The following is a 17,217-nucleotide window of genomic DNA, read 5'->3' as shown; positions in this document are numbered from 1 at the left end:
TCTAGAATCGGCTTCCTATATCGCAACAAAGCATCCTTTGCATCCTTTGCCAAACATACCCTCGTAAAACTGACCATCCTACTGATCCTCGACTTCGGTGATGTCATCTATAAAATTGCCTCCAACACTCTACTCAACAAACTGGATGCAGTCTATCACAGTGCCATCCGTTTTGTCACCAAAGCCCCATACACTACCCACCATTGCGACCTGTATGCTCTCGTTGGCTGGCCCTCGCTTCATACTCGTCGCCAAACCCACTGGCTACAGGTTATCTACAAGTCTCTGCTAGGTAAAGCCCCGCCTTATCTCAGCTCACTGGTCACCATAGCAGCATCCACTCGTAGCACGCGCTCCTGCAGGTATATCTCACTGGTCACCCCCAAAGCCAATTCCTCCTTTGGTCGTCTTTCCTTCCAGTTCTCTGCTGCCCATGACTGGAACAAATTGCAAAAATCTCTGAAGCTGGAGACTCACATCTCCCTCACTAGCTTTAAGCACCAGCTATCAGAGCAGCTTACAGATCACTGCACCTGTACAGAGCCCATCTGTAAACAGCCCATCTACCTACCTCATCCCCATACTGGTATTTATTTATTTATTTTGCTCCTTTGCACCCCCAGTATCTCTTCCTGCACATTCATGTTCTGCCGATCTACCATTCCAGTGTTTAATTGCTATATTGTAATTACTTTGCCACCATGGCCTATTTATTTCCTTAACTTACCTCATTTGCACTCACTGTATATAGACTTTTTGTTTTCTTTTGGTCTACTGTATTATTGACTGTATGTTTTGTTTATTCCATGTGTAACTCTGTGTTGTTGTATGTGTCGAATTGCGCTTTATCTTGGCCTGATCGCAGTTGCAAATGAGAACTTGTTCTCAACTAGCCTACCTGGTTAAATAAAGGTGAAAAAAAATGTTGTGGCAAAATGGCTTAAGGACAACAAAGTCAAGGTATTAGAGTGGCCATCACAAACTCCTGACCTCAATCGTATCGAACATTTGTGGGCAGAACTGAAAAAGCGTGTGCGAGCAAGGAGACCTACAAACCTGACTCAGTTACACCAGGTCTGTCAGGAGGAATGGGCCAAAATTCACCCAACTTATTGTGGGAAGCTTGTGGAAGGCTACCCAAAAAGTTTGACCCAAATTAAAAAATGTAAAGGCAATGCTACCAAATACTAATTGAGTGTATGTAAACTTCTGACATACTGGGAATGTGATGAAAGAAAAGCTGAAATAAATAATTCTCTCTACTATTATTCTGACATTTCACATTCTTAAAATAAAGTGGTGATCCTAACTGACCTAAGACAGGGGATTTTTACTAGGATTAAATGTAATGAATTGTGAAAAACTGAGTTTAAATGTATTTGTCTAAGGTGTGTGTAAACTTCCAACGTCAACTGTAATCTTTATATGAAAACCACTCATTTAGAAGGTTAACATCACATGACATCTTTTCACAAATAGTTTCATGTTTAATCACATACGTTTCACAATATATATATATGTAAACCTGACAGCTGGGAAATGTACACATTAAGAGATATAGTTGTGTGTCAAACAACTTCGACAGGATTGTTCTTTAAATGTCCACGGACAATTCCCACATTCTCAAAAATAGAAATTGTTTAGTTCTCCCATTTTGGGGATTAGGAGTTTTGAACAAAGAGAAGCTCTTTGCTCTTGTAGACTCTCCCTCAATACTGCATGGGAGTTTCTACCAGGTATTTATGACAGTTGTAAAACCTGACGAGAGAGAGAGAGAGAGGAGGAGCAACAATCTACACCCAAAGGGCCACATCGTGACAGTGAGAGTCTCTACAGGAGAGAGGAGATCCTCATGGCCGTTTACAGCACAGGAGTATCTGTCTGTATCCTTACTGCTGACTGGGTCTAGGTAGTTATTTTGGTATTTGGGTTGGTGAGACGTTGTCAGAAGACAGGTGGTGCAACAGGTCAGTGTTCTCTTCTTTTCCTCTGTGGAGGAAGACACCTTCACCTGCAGCTCTGAATGATTCTAATGAATAATTAGAATTAGATATTATATATTACCTGTAGATATTCCCAGTAGATATTATATATTACCTGTAGATATTATATATTACCTATATATATTATATATTACCTGTAGATATTTTATATTACCTATATATATTATATATTACCTGTATATATTATATATTACCTGTAGATATTTTATATTACCTATATATATTATATATTACCTATATATATTATATATTACCTGTAGATATTTTATATTACCTATATATATTATATATTACCTGTATATATTATATATTACCTGTAGATATTATATATTACCTGTGACATTAAATTGTTCCAGGGCACAGATACTCTGATGGGTGTAAGTCACGTTGAAAGAGTTCTGACCCTAAAACACCTAAAACAGTAGGAGGCCCATTCATTTATTCAATTAGTTTCTTCTATAATTATTACACTGAAACAACAGAAACACAACATGCAACAATTTGTACGATTTGACTGAGTCACAGTTCATATAAAGAAATCAGTCAACTGTTCTAAATGAATGAGGCCCTAATCTATGGATTTCACATGACTGGGAATACAGATATGCATCTGTTGGTCATAGATCCCTTAAAAAAAGGTAGTCAGTATCAGTGCCAGTCAGTGCCTCAGTATCAGTCAGTGCCTCATGCAGCGCGACACATCTCATACACATAATTTGTTTTTGTATTGAATACGTGTCATGGAAATTACCACCAGGGCCTCAAAGTAAAACTGAAATGAATCATTCTTTATTATCAGCAAGCTGGAGAGATTCCAACAAACTTAATGCACCATAGTACACGTCGGTCAGGAGCTCTTTCGGGGCAGTCCCGTTAGTCCTCTTATATACTGTTTACACAGACAAGTTATATTTGCATGATTTACATTATTCATCATTAACGTTTGGATCCTGCATGTGACTGGAACCGTCTCCGATCTTAACATATAGAACATATACTGGGCCTTCTGCCAAAAGGTCTGAGGGGGTCATGACCTTCTCCCCCTCATATCTCTACCCATCACCTACAGGAACCAATGTTTGTATGAGACATGATGTACAATTCAAGGCTCTCTCTTCAGACAACATTTCCATCACACATGAATATGCACATACCATTTTTGAAACATTATTCTACATTATTTAATGGATAGTAGGAGTTAATGAAATAGATACAGCTCTGAACACCCCACCACACACACACCACTCCTACTTCAAGACGCTTGATACAGATTGATCCAGAGCTGCATATCATGCTACACAGGTTACCATGGTAATCAGACTTAGTAAACTGTTAGAGAAGGGGAGATGGATGACTCTTCACAAGATGTTGTCTGTTGAAACTGTATTTAGGGATCTGGAACCGGTGCCAGAGAGGAAGGAGATGAAAGAAAACATGTTTGTGCTTTCTGGTGTTTTATCAGTGACCCTGAATGAGCAAACCACTTTCCACAAAGACAGGAGTAAGATTTCTCTCCAGTGTGTATTCGCTGGTGTCTAGTCAGCTCTACTGATTGAATGAAGCTCTTCCCACACTGATCACAGCTATAAGGCTTCTCTCCTGTGTGTATGCGTTGGTGTATAGTCAGGTGTCCTGACTGATTGAAGCTCTTCCCACACCGATCACAGCTATATGGCTTCTCTCCTGTGTGTAGGCGTTGGTGTGTAGTCAGGTCTCCGGATTGATTGAAGCTCTTCCCACACTGATCACAGCTATATGGCTTCTCTCCTGTGTGTATGCGTTTGTGTGTAGTCAGTGATCCTGAATGATTGAAGCTCTTCCCACACCGATCACAGCTATAAGGCTTCTCTCCTGTGTGTATGCGTTGGTGTTCAGTCAGGGATCCTGAATGATTGAAGCTTTTCCCACACTGATCACAGCTATAAGGCTTCTCTCCTGTGTGTATGCGTTGGTGTATAATCAGGGATCCTGAATGATTGAAGCTCTTCCCACACTGGTCACAGCTGTAAGGCTTCTCTCCTGTGTGTATGCGTTGGTGTGTCGTCAGGGTGGAATCTCGAGCAAAGCTCTTCCCACACTGATCACAGCTATAAGGCTTATCTCCTCTGTGTGTTCGCTGGTGTGTAGTCAGAGTGAAATCTCGAGCAAAGCTCTTCCCACACTGATCACAGCTATAAGGCTTCTCTCCTGTGTGTATGCGTTGGTGTAAAGTCAGGTGTCCTGACTGATTGAAGCTCTTCCCACACTGATCACAGCTGTAAGGCTTCTCTCCTGTGTGTAGGCGTTTGTGTGTAGTCAGGTCTCCTGATCGAATGAAGCTCTTCCCACACTGATCACAGCTATAAGGCTTCTCTCCTGTGTGTATGCGTTGGTGTGTAGTCAGTTGTCCTGAATTATTGAAGCTCTTCCCACACTGATCACAGCGATAAGGCTTCTCTCCTGTGTGTATGCGTTGGTGTCTAGTCAGGTCTCCTGATCGACTGAAGCTCTTCCCACACCGATCACAGCTATAAGGCTTCTCTCCTGTGTGTATGCGTTGGTGTATAGTCAGGTGTCCTGATTTATTAAAGCTCTTCCCACACTGATCACAGCTATAAGGTTTCTCTCTTGAGTATACGTGTTTGTGTGTTGTCTGTGCTCCTGATTGATTGAGGTATTTCCCACAATCAAAGCAGGGGTACGGTATCTCCCCTGTATGAATTTTCTGATGAGAATTTAAGGTTTTAGAATCAGCTAAACTCTTCCCACACTGAGAGCAGTGGTACAGTTTCTCACCGTTGTGAATCCGCTCATGAATGATCAATTCCTTCTGTTTAGCAAAACTCTTCCCACAGTCAAAGCAGCAGTGGTGAGGTTTCTTCCCTAAAAGTCTTTGCTGGTGTTTCTTGAGGTGTTCTGATCTGGAGAGACTCTGCTCTTTCTTGTCAGCATCATGATGTTGTCGAGGCTCCCCAGATGATAAGCCCCTCCCACTGAGAGAGCAACGATGAGGGATGTCTCCTGTGAAACAAAGACATTTAATCATTAAGTTCTGCAAATATGGGTCCATAAACAGATCGGTATTTCCATTAAATGAATGCCTTTTGCGTCCTTCTGATATTTTTCCAGTAATAATTGTGCACCAATATTCCATTTTAAATCTCTGTTATATTAAATAAAGTGTCATTTAATACAGAACACATGGATGGAGTATTTGATTAATTGGATTTTTTTATATGAGTAAAGACTTGCTAAAGTGACACAATTCAGCATTTTGACAGGTCCCTCCATCAAAACTTCTAGTAAGATTTTAACCCACCTAATACAATAATTACTCGTAGGTTTACCATCATTGAGTACGGTTACAAGCACAGAATAATATGACTATTGTGAATAATCAATTAGTATAGGAGTTTGATTTAAACATTGACAAGCTTGGAAAGAAGAACAATTTCCCTACTAAACCTGTTTACATGGACACATCTGAAATCAGGCTGCCTGACGGGACTTTGATAAATGCAAAAAATAGGCGATCAAAATAAACTTTCTACAACAGCGAACATGTTATTTTAAGCATATTTGATTGAGTTCAGATTAATAAAGCAGCATACTTTCAGTTTTTCCTGAACTCACTGCACTCGGTCAAAAGAAGTTAGCTGGCGCTGCTTGTGTTAGCACATACACAGATTAAATACACCTCTATAACTCTGATTAAAGTGTTTACATGTCCTAATCATTCTAAAGAATTCTCAGAAAACCAGGTGTTTATAAAGGCGTATCCTTACTTCGGTTATGACCTTACACCAATTAAGATCAGCAGAGTAAGATGTTTACATGACTAATGACATACTCATCCTACTGCCATAATCAGTTTAATAGGAAATGATTAGTGTGCATGTAAAGTCCTAGTTATTTGGTTACTTTGACAGTCATTTCTGAACATGATTTATTTCATGTGATTAGTAATTAATTTACGTCTGTCCCTCATTTTAAGGTCTACCCTGTTACATGAACTGAACTCTCTTTTTAATATGGTTAAACTATTCTTTAAATTTTTGGGGGGAGAATTATAGATTATTTTTTATTTTTTTTTGCATAAGAAACATTGAACATCTAATAGTCAAATCAGCGTAAAAGCAGGTGAGCTGGTTCTACTCTTTATCAATTTACTGCTGTTTTGTGGTGGAAAACTGAACAAGTCAACCCTTTTACCCAGACATGCTAGAAACGTTTTAACAATAACTTTATTGCTGAAGACTGCATTCAATTGCTACTCCCTGTTGCACAATACTAGATCCATTCCTCATGTCACAAGCAGATTCATGGCCGATTTAAAGGCCTATTTTAGCCATGTAATCCAGCGGTTTTGTTGTTTTCAGTCGTCCCCTGTTAAGTCAACCCGGTTACTTTATTTGGCACCTACTATAGTATTTATTTCTATGTAACCTCTTGAGATGAGAAACTTGTTTTGTATTTAGTTGAGCACTTGCTCTTTATGACAGAATGTTAAAATGTGAAATCAAACGTTTTTTTGTGTTTTTTTTTACCAAGTTACACTTCTTAAAATCGACCAGATATTTGTATCAATATATGCTTAAATCAATTATTTGTTACTGAAGCAGACTGTAGTCTCATCCACACACCATGGTTCTTACGTAATGAAATCACATCTCCATGTTCCTCTTCTCCTGTCTCAGTTCCACTCTGCCCCGGTGTTTTCCTGCAGTCGACCAGACCCAGCAGTAAAGTACAGGGAGACATTAAACCTGGGGACTCCAGGGGGGTGAAGTGGGGCGGGCAAGCTTTGTCCTGTTGGCCACAATAAGTATCCTATATTGATTAACATTAAACCAAATATTTTATTAATTTATTCCAAACCTCTGATTTTGGGTGCATCCCTAGGATATCTCCTTTTTCCTCAAATGCTGAATCGTTCACTACTTCCCACTAATCGAAGAGCATTAGATTGGTGGAGGCATGGGCTAGTTTCCACCATATATCTCATACCAGTCATTTCCTTTCAAACAGCGATGAAGAGGTGAAGCGAGAGGGATAACTGGGCCCAGAATCTGGCTTCTGCCTCATTTGATCGAATATACATTTCATAAAGATTAGGTAGTCAGGAGTGTATTGATAAAAGTAGGACACTTTATATGGTAGTAGTGACTTGTCGTCACTAGTTACCGCAAACAAAGCCATAAACCACGCCCATTTCTACCATTGTCCTTATTAACATGTGATTTTAACCCTAACCTTAACAACACTTCTAGCGTTATGCCTAATCCTACATAAATGTAAATGCTAAATAGAAGTTAGACTCTGTGGCAACACGCATGTCTGCCCTCTCGTTGGCTATAATGGTCCCACCTGATCTGGCCTTTTTCCGATTTCCTTCCATTTTTAAAAGACATTTCTTTTCTTTGTTTGAGCGGCCACTTGAGTATCTGGTCAAATAATGGACAATGTGTTCGAAATCAGTGAAGGAATGTGAACACTTTGGGAGGAAGGAGAGATAATTAGGTCAGTCACAGATTCCTAAACATGATATAGTAGTAGTAGTAGGCTACTTTGTTGAAGAAGAAAAAAATCCCAACAAGTTTTTCCGTCATGTTTTTTTGTCCAGCCGTTTAAACCCAACACATGAATGTGGAGGATCCAAGATGATGAAAACTAGGCCTAGACATTTTGTACAACACAGCAGGCATATAGACTTACCCGATCCATTGTGGAAGCTATTGTTTATTTGTATGACATGACATGTTGTAGGGTACAGTACAGTTGAACTACTTTGTTGTAGTGTTCAGATAATGACTAGGGAGTTGCTGAGAAAAAAATCGATTCTCAAGGCTGCGAATGATGCGCCCCTAGACCAGAGCAATCAAACATCTATTTAAATATCAAAACGTAAATAAGTTAGAACAAATAAACGTCTCATGTAGCCTAATATTACTTCAGAAAGTTCCTGGATAAAATTTGACGTGATCTATAAAAGTGAAGAAAACGTTCAACACCCCCTTTCCCTAAGAATCCGGTTGTCTGATATCGTCTACTTTTACCTGACAGCCACTTGTAACACATGCGCAAAGAGGGAGGATCTCAACAGGCTTCTCTCTCGCGAGGGAGTGTCTGGTTCTCGAACAACATTGTCCTTGTCCGCCAATTAGGTCATATTAGTGGGAATCTATTTACACGGAGAGGAATTATGGAAAGATACAACTTTGAGGTAATTGTTCAAATATAAGTATGAATAATTAAAATGTTCTTATACTAAGCAAACCAGGCGGCACAATTTTCTTGTTTTTTCAAATGTACGGATAGCCGGATAGTCAGACAGCATTTACAAACAAATAATTTCTGTTTATTGAGTCTGCCAGAGCAGAGTTAGTAGGGATGACCAGGGATGTTCTCTTGATAAGTGTGCGCATTGAACCATTTTCGGTCCTGCTAAGAATTCAAAATGTAATTTGGACTTTTGGGCTTTAGGGAAAATTACATTATTTTCTTGTGGGATGTAGTGAAGTGAAAGTTGTCAAATATATACATAGTAAAGTAAAGTACAGATACACCCAAAAACTACTAAAGTAGTACTTTAAAGTATTTGTACTTAAGTACTTTACACCCCTGCGTAAGTCTTTCTTCTAAACTACAGTCAAATATACTGTATTTATAACTAACTCCCTTCTGTCTATGTATATAACTTGTATACAATAAATAAACAATAAAGATCCAATTTCAAAATAACAAACAAAGCTATATTGTAGCTATAAAGCAAACGTTCGCTAGCTAATGACAAGCTCATCTCTGCTGCCTGAATGCTTTCACGTTTCTCTCGTAGCTAGCACATGGACAAGCAGTAGCCTACTGCAGTAGTAAGACTACACAAATTATCAACATTTTATTTTTACTCTGCACAAATAGAGAACAGTCAGCCCTCGAATGTTAGCTAACGAACGGTCTGTGTGCTGACTACAGGTTTAACTAACGTTAGTTGATTGTAACATTGACACTGTGTGTGTGCTGACTACAGGTTTGGACGTCACTCTACAGATGAACCCTCTATCCTGACACCTCTGGAGCAGTGCTGCAGGTATAACATGGTACATGATTAAAAATTAAGACATAAGTTGTGTTATCATGAATATATATACTCACCTAGAGGAGAGAACATGATAAATGAAATATAATTTATTCCTCTTCTTTCTCAACTTTCACTTCATTTCTCTCTCTCTCGCTCTCTTTCTCCTTCTCTAGGATCCGTCACTCTACCCTCCTGTGTCTGTCTGCGTCTCCTCTCCCTGCCCCAGTACAGTCTGATGTCATGAGGGACTTTTTCATGATCCTCTATTCCTGTGGCCCCTCTCCACCCTGGACCATCGCCTAGCAACCGTGCTCAGAACCTTTGAGCCGTTGCCAGGATCAACAGTGTAGCCTCCATGGACGAGGTGAGGATTATGTCACTCATTATAAGACCTTGGTTACACCTGTGACACATGCAGGGTAGTCTCTTAGAAAACAGGATTCCAAATGGGTTCTTCAGCTGTCCCCATAGGAGAACTCTTTTGGGTTCCAGTTGTGTTAAGGTAGGGATGGTATACAGAACATAGCTCTATTTGGTAAAAGACCAAGTCCATATTATGGCAAGAACAGCTCAAATAAGCAAAGAGAAATGACAGTCCATCATTACTTTAAGACATGAAGGTCAGTCAAAATGTCAAGAACTATGAAAGTTTCTGCAGGTGCAGTCGCAAAAACTATCAAGCGCTATGATGAAACTGGCTCACATCAGGACCCCCACAGGAAAGGAAGACCCAGAGTTACCTTTGCTGCAGAGGATAAGTTCATTAGAGTTAACTGCACCTCAGATTGCCGCCCAAATACATGCTTTGGAGAGTTCAATTTACAGACAAATCTTAACGTAAACAGTTCAGAGGAGACTGCGTGAATCAGGCCTTCATGGTCGAATTGCTACAAAGAAACCACTACCAAAGGACACCAATAAGAAGAGGAGACTTGCTTGGGCCAAGAAACACGAGCAATGGACATTAGACCGTTGGAAATTTGTCCTTTGGTCTGAGGAGTCCACATTTGAGATGTTTGGTTCCAACCGCCGTGTCTTTGTGAGACACAGTTGGTGAACAGATGATCTCCACATATGTGCTTCCCAACATGAAGCATGGAGGAGGAGGAGGTGGTGTGGGGGTGCTTTCCAGGCGATACTATCGGTAATTTATTTAGAATTCAAGATACACTTAACCAGCATGGCTACCACAGCATTCTGCAGCGATACGCCATGCCATCTGGTTTGTGCTTAGTGGGACTATCATTTGTTTTTCAACAGGACAATGACCCAACACACCTCCAGGTTGTATCAGGGCTATTTGACCAATAAGAAGAGTGATGGAGTGCTGCATCAGATGACCGGGCCTCTACAATCATCCAACCTCAACCCAATTGAGATGGTTTGGGATGAGCTGGACCGCAGAGTGAAGGAAAATCAGCCAACAAGTGCTCAGCATATATAGGAATCCTTCAAAACTGTTGGCATTCTCTCCAGCTTCATGAGGAATGAATCACTCTGTCATTCCTCATGAAGCTGGTTGAGAGAATGCCAAGAGTGTGCAAAGCAGTCTTTAAGGCAAAGGGTGGCTACTTTGAAGAATCAAAAATATACTTTGATTTGTTTAACACTTTTTTGCTCACTATATGATTCCATGTGTTATTTCATAGTTATGTATTCACTACTATTCCACAATGTAGAAAATAGTAAAAAATAAAGAAAAACCATTGAATGAGTAGGTGTTCTAATACTTTTGACTGGTACTGTATATTTTGACACATTATTAAGATATTAACATGCATGATGCATGATCTTTTTGATGCATGGCAACTAATGATGTCACACATGTCACATAGGCCTACAGATCAGTGCCCCCTTTAATAGAGTACAGTCATTGCCAAAAGTTTTGAGAATGACAAATATTAATTTTCACAAAGTCTGCTGCCTCAGTTTGTGTGATGGCAATTTGCATATACTCCAGAATGTTATGAAGAGTGATCAGATGAATTGCAAAGTCCCTCTTTGCCATGCAAATGAACTGAATCCCCAAAAACATTTCCACTGCATTTCAGCCCTGCCACAAACGGACCAGCTGACATGTCAGTGATTCTTTCGTTAACACAGGTGTGAGTGTTGACGAGGACAAGGCTGGAGATCACTGTCATGCTGATTGAGTTTGAATAACAGACTGGAAGCTTCAGGAGGGTGGTGCTTGGAACCATTGCCAGTAAGATTGTACCTAAATCAACCATTTATCGGATCACCAAGAACTTCAAGGAGAGCAGTTCAATTGTTGTGAAGAAGGCTTCAGGGCGCCCAAGAAAGTCCAGCAAGCGCCAGGACCGTCTCCTAATGTTGATTCAGCTGCGGGGTCGGGGCACCACCAGCACAGAGCTTGCTCAGGAATGGCAGCAGGCAGGTGTGAGTGCATCTGCATGTACAGTGAGGCAAAGAAGCCATTTTCTCTCCAGGAAAAACATCAGGGACAGACTGATATTCTGCAAAAGGTACAGGGATTGGACTGCTGAGGACTGGGGTAAAGTCATCTTCTCTGATGAATCCTCTTTCCGATTGTTTGGGGCATCCGGAAAAAAGCTTGTACGGAGAAGACAAGGTGAGCGCTACCATCAGTCCTGTGTCATGCCAACAGTAAAGCATCCTGAGACCATTCATGTGTGGGGTTGCTTCTCAGCCAAGGGAGTGGGCTCACTCACAATTTTGCCTAAGAACACAGCCATGAATAAAGAATGGTACCAACACATCCTCCGAGAGCAACTTCTCAGTGACGAACAATGCCTTTTCCAGCATGATGGAGCACCTTGTCATAAGGCAAAAGTGATAACTAAGTGGCTCGGGGAACAAAATGTCGATATTTTGGTTCCATGGCCAGGAAACTCCCCAGACCATATTCCCATTTAGAACTTGTGGTCAATCCTCAAGAGGCGGATGGACAAACAAATACCCACAAATTCTGACAAACTCCAAGCATTGATTATGCCAGAATGGATGTGGCCCAGAAGTTAATTGACAGCATGCCAGGGCGGATTGCAGAGGTCTTGAAAAAGAAGGGTCAACACTGCAAATATTGACTCTTTGCATCAACCTCATGTAATTGTCAACATAAGCCTTTGACACTTATGAAATGCTTGTAGTTTTAGTTTTACTTCAGTTTTCCATATTAAACATCTGACAAAAATATCTAAAGACACTGAAGCAGCAAACTTTATGGAAATTCATATTTGTGTCATTCTCAAAACGTTTGGCCACGACTGTAGATGGTTAATATTATGTAGATTACACGTCATACTGCAACTAAGCACGGGAGGGGCGGGTGGTCACTTATTGTAGCAAATGTGTCGCTCCTGTAAGACATGTTTCTCCATCAATTGTTTCAAACTTATTTTATTCTCATTATCATGACTATAGCATTGTTGTTTTGGAACTCAGGCACACAATATATCCTGGTCTCTTCTACGTAATTCAACTAAACATAATTCAACTCAACATAACAAAATAAATTACACCACACTACAGATGTCTATTTTACATTTGGATTTACATGCAAGCTTTCATTCTGCAGAACAAATCACCAATAAAAAGTTGAACGGTAGGGTATAAGTTATTATCAAGTGTACTTACAGAGTGAAGAGAGAGCGAGAGTTTTGATAGAATACCTTATTGGATGTGTGAAACAAAGTCTGAGGTCTGTGGTTGACACCATCCAGATGTACAGAGGCTAAAATGGTGATGAAGAGCTGTCTTCCTGTCATGTCTTCTCCTGACAACCAACATGTCAGTAAAGGGCTTTTCAACGAATCTATTAACTTCTTATGGAGCACTTATTATACAAGAGGCCTATGTTCCTTCTAGAAGCCAAGGGTTTAAGTCAGTCAAGCTATTCTACAAGAAGGAGCGTTGTAAAATATCCCTATTAAAATCCTACGATATAATTGGACCACAGTGCTCTCTACTGGCATCTCAACACAACAGCCGTCAACAGCTGACTCAAACCATAGAGGTAGGTAGAGGGAGCACTTGGACCAAAGCCTATTTTAGCATGGACAGCAGCATTGAGGGTTTTCACCATTTTGAAGTAGTCGACTAGGTGGGACTTGAGTTCAGGAAGGATTAAAAAAAGTATATCCAGGTCAGCATGAAGGGTCTGCTAATGAATTATACTCCTGAGCAAACATTCCATGACTGCAGGTGGCAGGAAATCACCAACCTTGACTTTGCACCTGTTCAGACGATACAGACTCCAGCACAGATGACGGCAGTATGCACCTTTTTAATTTATTTTCAAAACTGCCAATACACACATAGAAGAACCCAACCTATTTCTGGGGTTGAGGCAGTTGGACGATGGAATATAGAGGCACTTCCTGGTTTCTGTGGTGAATACTGATGTTGTGAACATCATCCTGATCATCTGTGTCTGCTGTCTGTGCTGCAGAAGGGGTCATGGCCATGTCTGAGCCGTTGACATAAATTGGACTAGCGTCTCGCTGATGGGGAAAGAAGACATAACATTACGGTTGAAAAATACAGTAACGCCACAGTCATTGGCATAGAAAGATGCCTGAGCAGAGCGCACACTACCGTTTGTCAGCACACTTCCGTTTGTCAGCACACTACCGTTTGTCAGCACACTACCGTTTGTCAGCACACTTCCGTTTGTCAGCACACTTCCGTTTTTCAGCACACTTCCGTCTTTCAGCACACTTCCGTTTTTCAAAAGAAACGGTAGTTAGGTTGAAAATGCTTTATCCCTGAAAACCAGAAAAATCCACTTTCTGCCAAGCAGCTATGGGTGATTCACACATACCGTGGTCAGTCAGCTGATTCCAACAGACTCACAAGTCCATTCTCTGCTGTGTCTCTTCTGTCAGAGGTGGATTTGGAGGCCTTCTCCCTGTTTTTGCAAATGATGGAAAGAATAAATAAATGAACAGATGATTGGATTAATTAATTAATCAATTAAAATCAAGTTTAATATTGAGATCAATGATTATAAAACAGAATATGAAAAGGGGTTAATTCCTCTCACTCACCTGAACCACATAAAGCCAGAGGATGAGAATCAGAACATACACTATGATTCCTACAGCTGCTTCCTTCAAAGACAATTGTTCCCCCACAGACAACACAGGAAAGTTGAGATTATTGTAGCCTTCTACTGTACAGGAGTTTCTGCCTGTATCCTCAGTGCTGACTGGGTCGAGGATCAAACGTACCACCACAGCGACCGTGTAATTTTTATAAAAGCATATTTAATTCTGAGTTTGGAGAAAAAAGTTTGTGAAAACAATTTCTAAACTGTATACTTTTAGTTTTTCCTGAACTCAGTCAAAAGAAGTTAGCTGGCGCTGCTTGTGTTAGCACATACACAGATTAAATACACCTCTATAACTCTGATTAAAGTGTTTACATGTCCTAATCATTCTAAAGAATTCTCAGAAAACCAGGTGTTTTTAAAGGCGTATCCTTACTTCGGTTATGACCTTACACCAATTAAGATCAGCAGAGTAAGATGTTTACATGACTAATGCCATACTTGGCCTTCTGCCATAATCAGTTTAATAGGAAATGATTAGTGTGCATGTAAAGCCCTAGTTATTTGGTTACCAGTGGTGTGAAGTACTGAAGTAAAAATACTTAAAGCACTACATAAGTCGTTTTCTTGTGTATCTGTACTTTACTATTCATATTTTTGACAACTTTTACTTCACTACATCGCTAAAGAAAATAATGACCTTTTTACTCCATACATTTTCCTGACACCCAAAAGTACTCATTACATTTTGAATGCTTAGCAGGACAGGAAAATTGTCCAATTCACATATTTATCAAGAGAACATGCCTGGTCGTCCCTACTGCCTCCGATCTGGTGGACTGACTAGACACAAATGCTTTGTTTGTAAATGATGTCTGAGTGTTGGATTGAGCCCCTGGCTATCTGTAAATTAAAAAAATGGTACTGTCTGCTTTGCCTAATATAAGGAATTTAAAATGAGTCTTAACCTCGGGTTTGGGTGCATCCCTCGAATATCTTTTGTTCCTTTAATGTTCACTCGTTCAAAACGACCCGCAAATCTAAGAGCATTGGCTGGTAGGGCATGCGCTAGTTTTCACCATATTTCATATACCAGTCATTTCCTATCAAACAGCGCAGAAGAGGAGAAGCAAGAGGGATAACTGGGCCCAAAATCTGGCTTCTGGCTTATTTGATCAATATACATTTCGTAACGAGTTGGTTGTTAGGAGTGTATTGGTAAAAGTAGGACACGTGACATCCCGACAACTTTTGAGGGTTGATATACAGAAGACAGTCCTATTTGGTAAAATACCAAGTCTATATTATGGCAAGAACAGCTCAAATAAGCAAAGAGAAACGACAGTCCATCATGACTTTAAGACATGAAGGTCATTCAATCCAGAAAGTGCAATCACAAAAACCATTGAGCGCTATGATGAAACTTGCACTCTTGAGGACCGCCACAGGAAAGAGTTACCTCTGCTGCAGAGGATAAGTTCATTAGAGGTACCAGACTCAGAAATCGGTAATTAACTGCACCTCAAATTGCAGCCCAAATAAATGCTTCAGAGTTCAAGTAACAGACACATCTCAACATCAACTGTTCAGAGGAGACTGTGTGAATCAGACCTTCATGGTCCAATTGCAGGCAAGAAACCACTACTAAAGGACACCAATAAGAATTAGAGACTTGCTTGGGCCAAGAAACACGAGCAATGGACATTAGACCGGTGGAAATCTGTTCTTTGGTCTGATGAGTCCAGATTTTGATTTTTGGTTCCAAACATCATTGTGAGACGCAGAATAAGGGGGATACCTAGTCAGTTGTCCAACAGAATGTATTCAACTGAAATGTGTCTTCTACATTTAACCCAACCCCTCTGAATAGGTGAACAGATGATCTCTGCATGTGTGGATCCCACCGTGAAACAGGGAGGTGTTACGGTGTGGTGGTGCTTTGCTGGTGACACTGTCTGTGATTTATTTAGAATTCAAGGTGCACACTTAACCAGTATGGCTACCACAGCATTCTGCAGCAATACGCCATCCCATCTGGTTTGCGCTTAGTGGGACTATCATTGTTTTTCAACAGGACAATGACCCAAAACACACCTCCAGGCTGTGTAAGGGCTATTTGACCAAGAATGAGAGTGATGGAGTGCTGCATCAGATGACCTGGCATCTACAATCACCAGATCTCAAACCAATTGAGATGGTTTGGGATGAGCTGGACCGCAGAGTGAAGGAAAAGCTGCCAAAAAGGGCTCAGCATATGTGGGAACTCTGTGGGAGCAAGATGTACATATAGGAAGAAACATAATACTGTACCACAAGAGAAAGATACACTTACGAGTGCATTTGCCATTCTGGTAAAATGCATTGTCTTTTGTATAGGACAGGAAGCCAAAGTAAGGCCATGAGAGCATAGGACAGCTGGACATACCAAGGTCAGAGGGACATACAAAGGAGGGGGTCAGCCAAATGACCAACTGATGGACTATAGACATAGGGCATATATTTTTAGGACATGAACAGAAGAGACACAAAGTCTACTAGTCCTAATAAGGACAAGCCAAACATAAGGGGGCCATAGGATAAGATGGGCATGTATTATTTTTGTGACATGAAGAGGTCCTGTCACCATTATAACTTGACTGAAAGCAGATATGGGCGTTATCGAGCTGAACAAGCAGGATGCACAGATTGGGATATAATGGTGGCAGATGGACTGAGGGAAGTAACTCCATTTGCATGTGGGATGGACTCATATGTTGTATGTGTATAAATCAGCCAGTGCTCTGGAAAAGTGTGTGTTCCGCGGACCATCTAGGCTTCTGATATGTTTGTATTAAAAGCCTATATTTAATTCACAAGTTGTTGCAAGTGTTATATTTTGTAACGATCCTCCACGACATCTCCTTCAAGAATGTTGGAAAAGCATTCCAGGTCACTACCTCATGAAGTTGGTTGAGATTATACCAAGAGTGTGCAAAGCTGTCATCAAGGCACAGGGTGGCTACCTTGAAAAATTGAACATATATTTTGCTTACAACATTATTCCATATGTGTTATTCCATAGTTTTGATGTCTTCACTATTATCCTACAATGTAGAAAACAGTCAAATAAAGAAAAGCCCTGTAAT

At 40.5% G+C, this 17,217-nt stretch overlaps 1 protein-coding gene and 1 long non-coding RNA gene across 6 annotated transcripts; one reads left to right on the top strand and one right to left on the bottom strand.

The window, feature by feature from the left end:
* Window positions 1–2,429: 2,429 nt before the first annotated feature.
* On the bottom strand, window positions 2,430–9,324 carry LOC116375813 (zinc finger protein 883-like). 3 transcript variants are annotated; one of them, XR_004211206.1, is made up of 3 exons: window positions 9,135–9,324; window positions 6,638–6,791; window positions 2,430–5,003 (listed from the first exon to the last, which is right to left on the bottom strand). XR_004211206.1 is itself a non-coding variant. In XM_031833553.1 (3 exons), the coding sequence occupies exons 1-3, from the start codon at window positions 7,704–7,706 to the stop codon at window positions 3,391–3,393; spliced, it is 1,788 nt and encodes a 595-aa protein (XP_031689413.1). In that variant the 5' UTR covers window positions 7,707–7,918; the 3' UTR covers window positions 2,430–3,390. The 3 variants fall into 3 exon arrangements, 2 of the variants coding, with proteins under 2 accessions (XP_031689413.1, XP_031689416.1); XM_031833553.1 differs by lacking the exon at window positions 9,135–9,324 and adding an exon at window positions 7,698–7,918 and having other exon boundaries at window positions 6,626–6,791; XM_031833556.1 differs by lacking the exon at window positions 9,135–9,324 and adding an exon at window positions 7,698–7,917.
* Window positions 8,054–17,217, top strand: LOC116375821 (uncharacterized). Of its 3 annotated transcripts, none has more exons than XR_004211220.1 (4): window positions 8,054–8,205; window positions 9,010–9,069; window positions 9,234–9,424; window positions 16,167–17,217. It is a non-coding gene; the product is annotated as an uncharacterized LOC116375821 (long non-coding RNA). The 3 variants fall into 3 exon arrangements; XR_004211223.1 differs by lacking the exon at window positions 16,167–17,217 and adding an exon at window positions 11,164–11,215; XR_004211221.1 differs by lacking the exon at window positions 16,167–17,217 and adding an exon at window positions 10,321–10,370.

This window comes from Oncorhynchus kisutch, linkage group LG1 (assembly GCF_002021735.2).
Source record: "Oncorhynchus kisutch isolate 150728-3 linkage group LG1, Okis_V2, whole genome shotgun sequence".
Classification (NCBI taxonomy): domain Eukaryota; kingdom Metazoa; phylum Chordata; class Actinopteri; order Salmoniformes; family Salmonidae; genus Oncorhynchus; species Oncorhynchus kisutch.
Note: the sequence above shows the minus strand (reverse complement) of the source record. Positions and strands in the feature narration are given on the sequence as shown.

Bases quoted from the DNA above. Each gene is read 5' to 3' on its own strand.
- LOC116375813 (XM_031833553.1), bottom strand. The intron at 5,004-6,625 runs GTGTGTGGATGA...TTTGTTTCACAG, and splicing joins TTCATTACGTAAGAACCATG to GAGACATCCCTCATCGTTGC.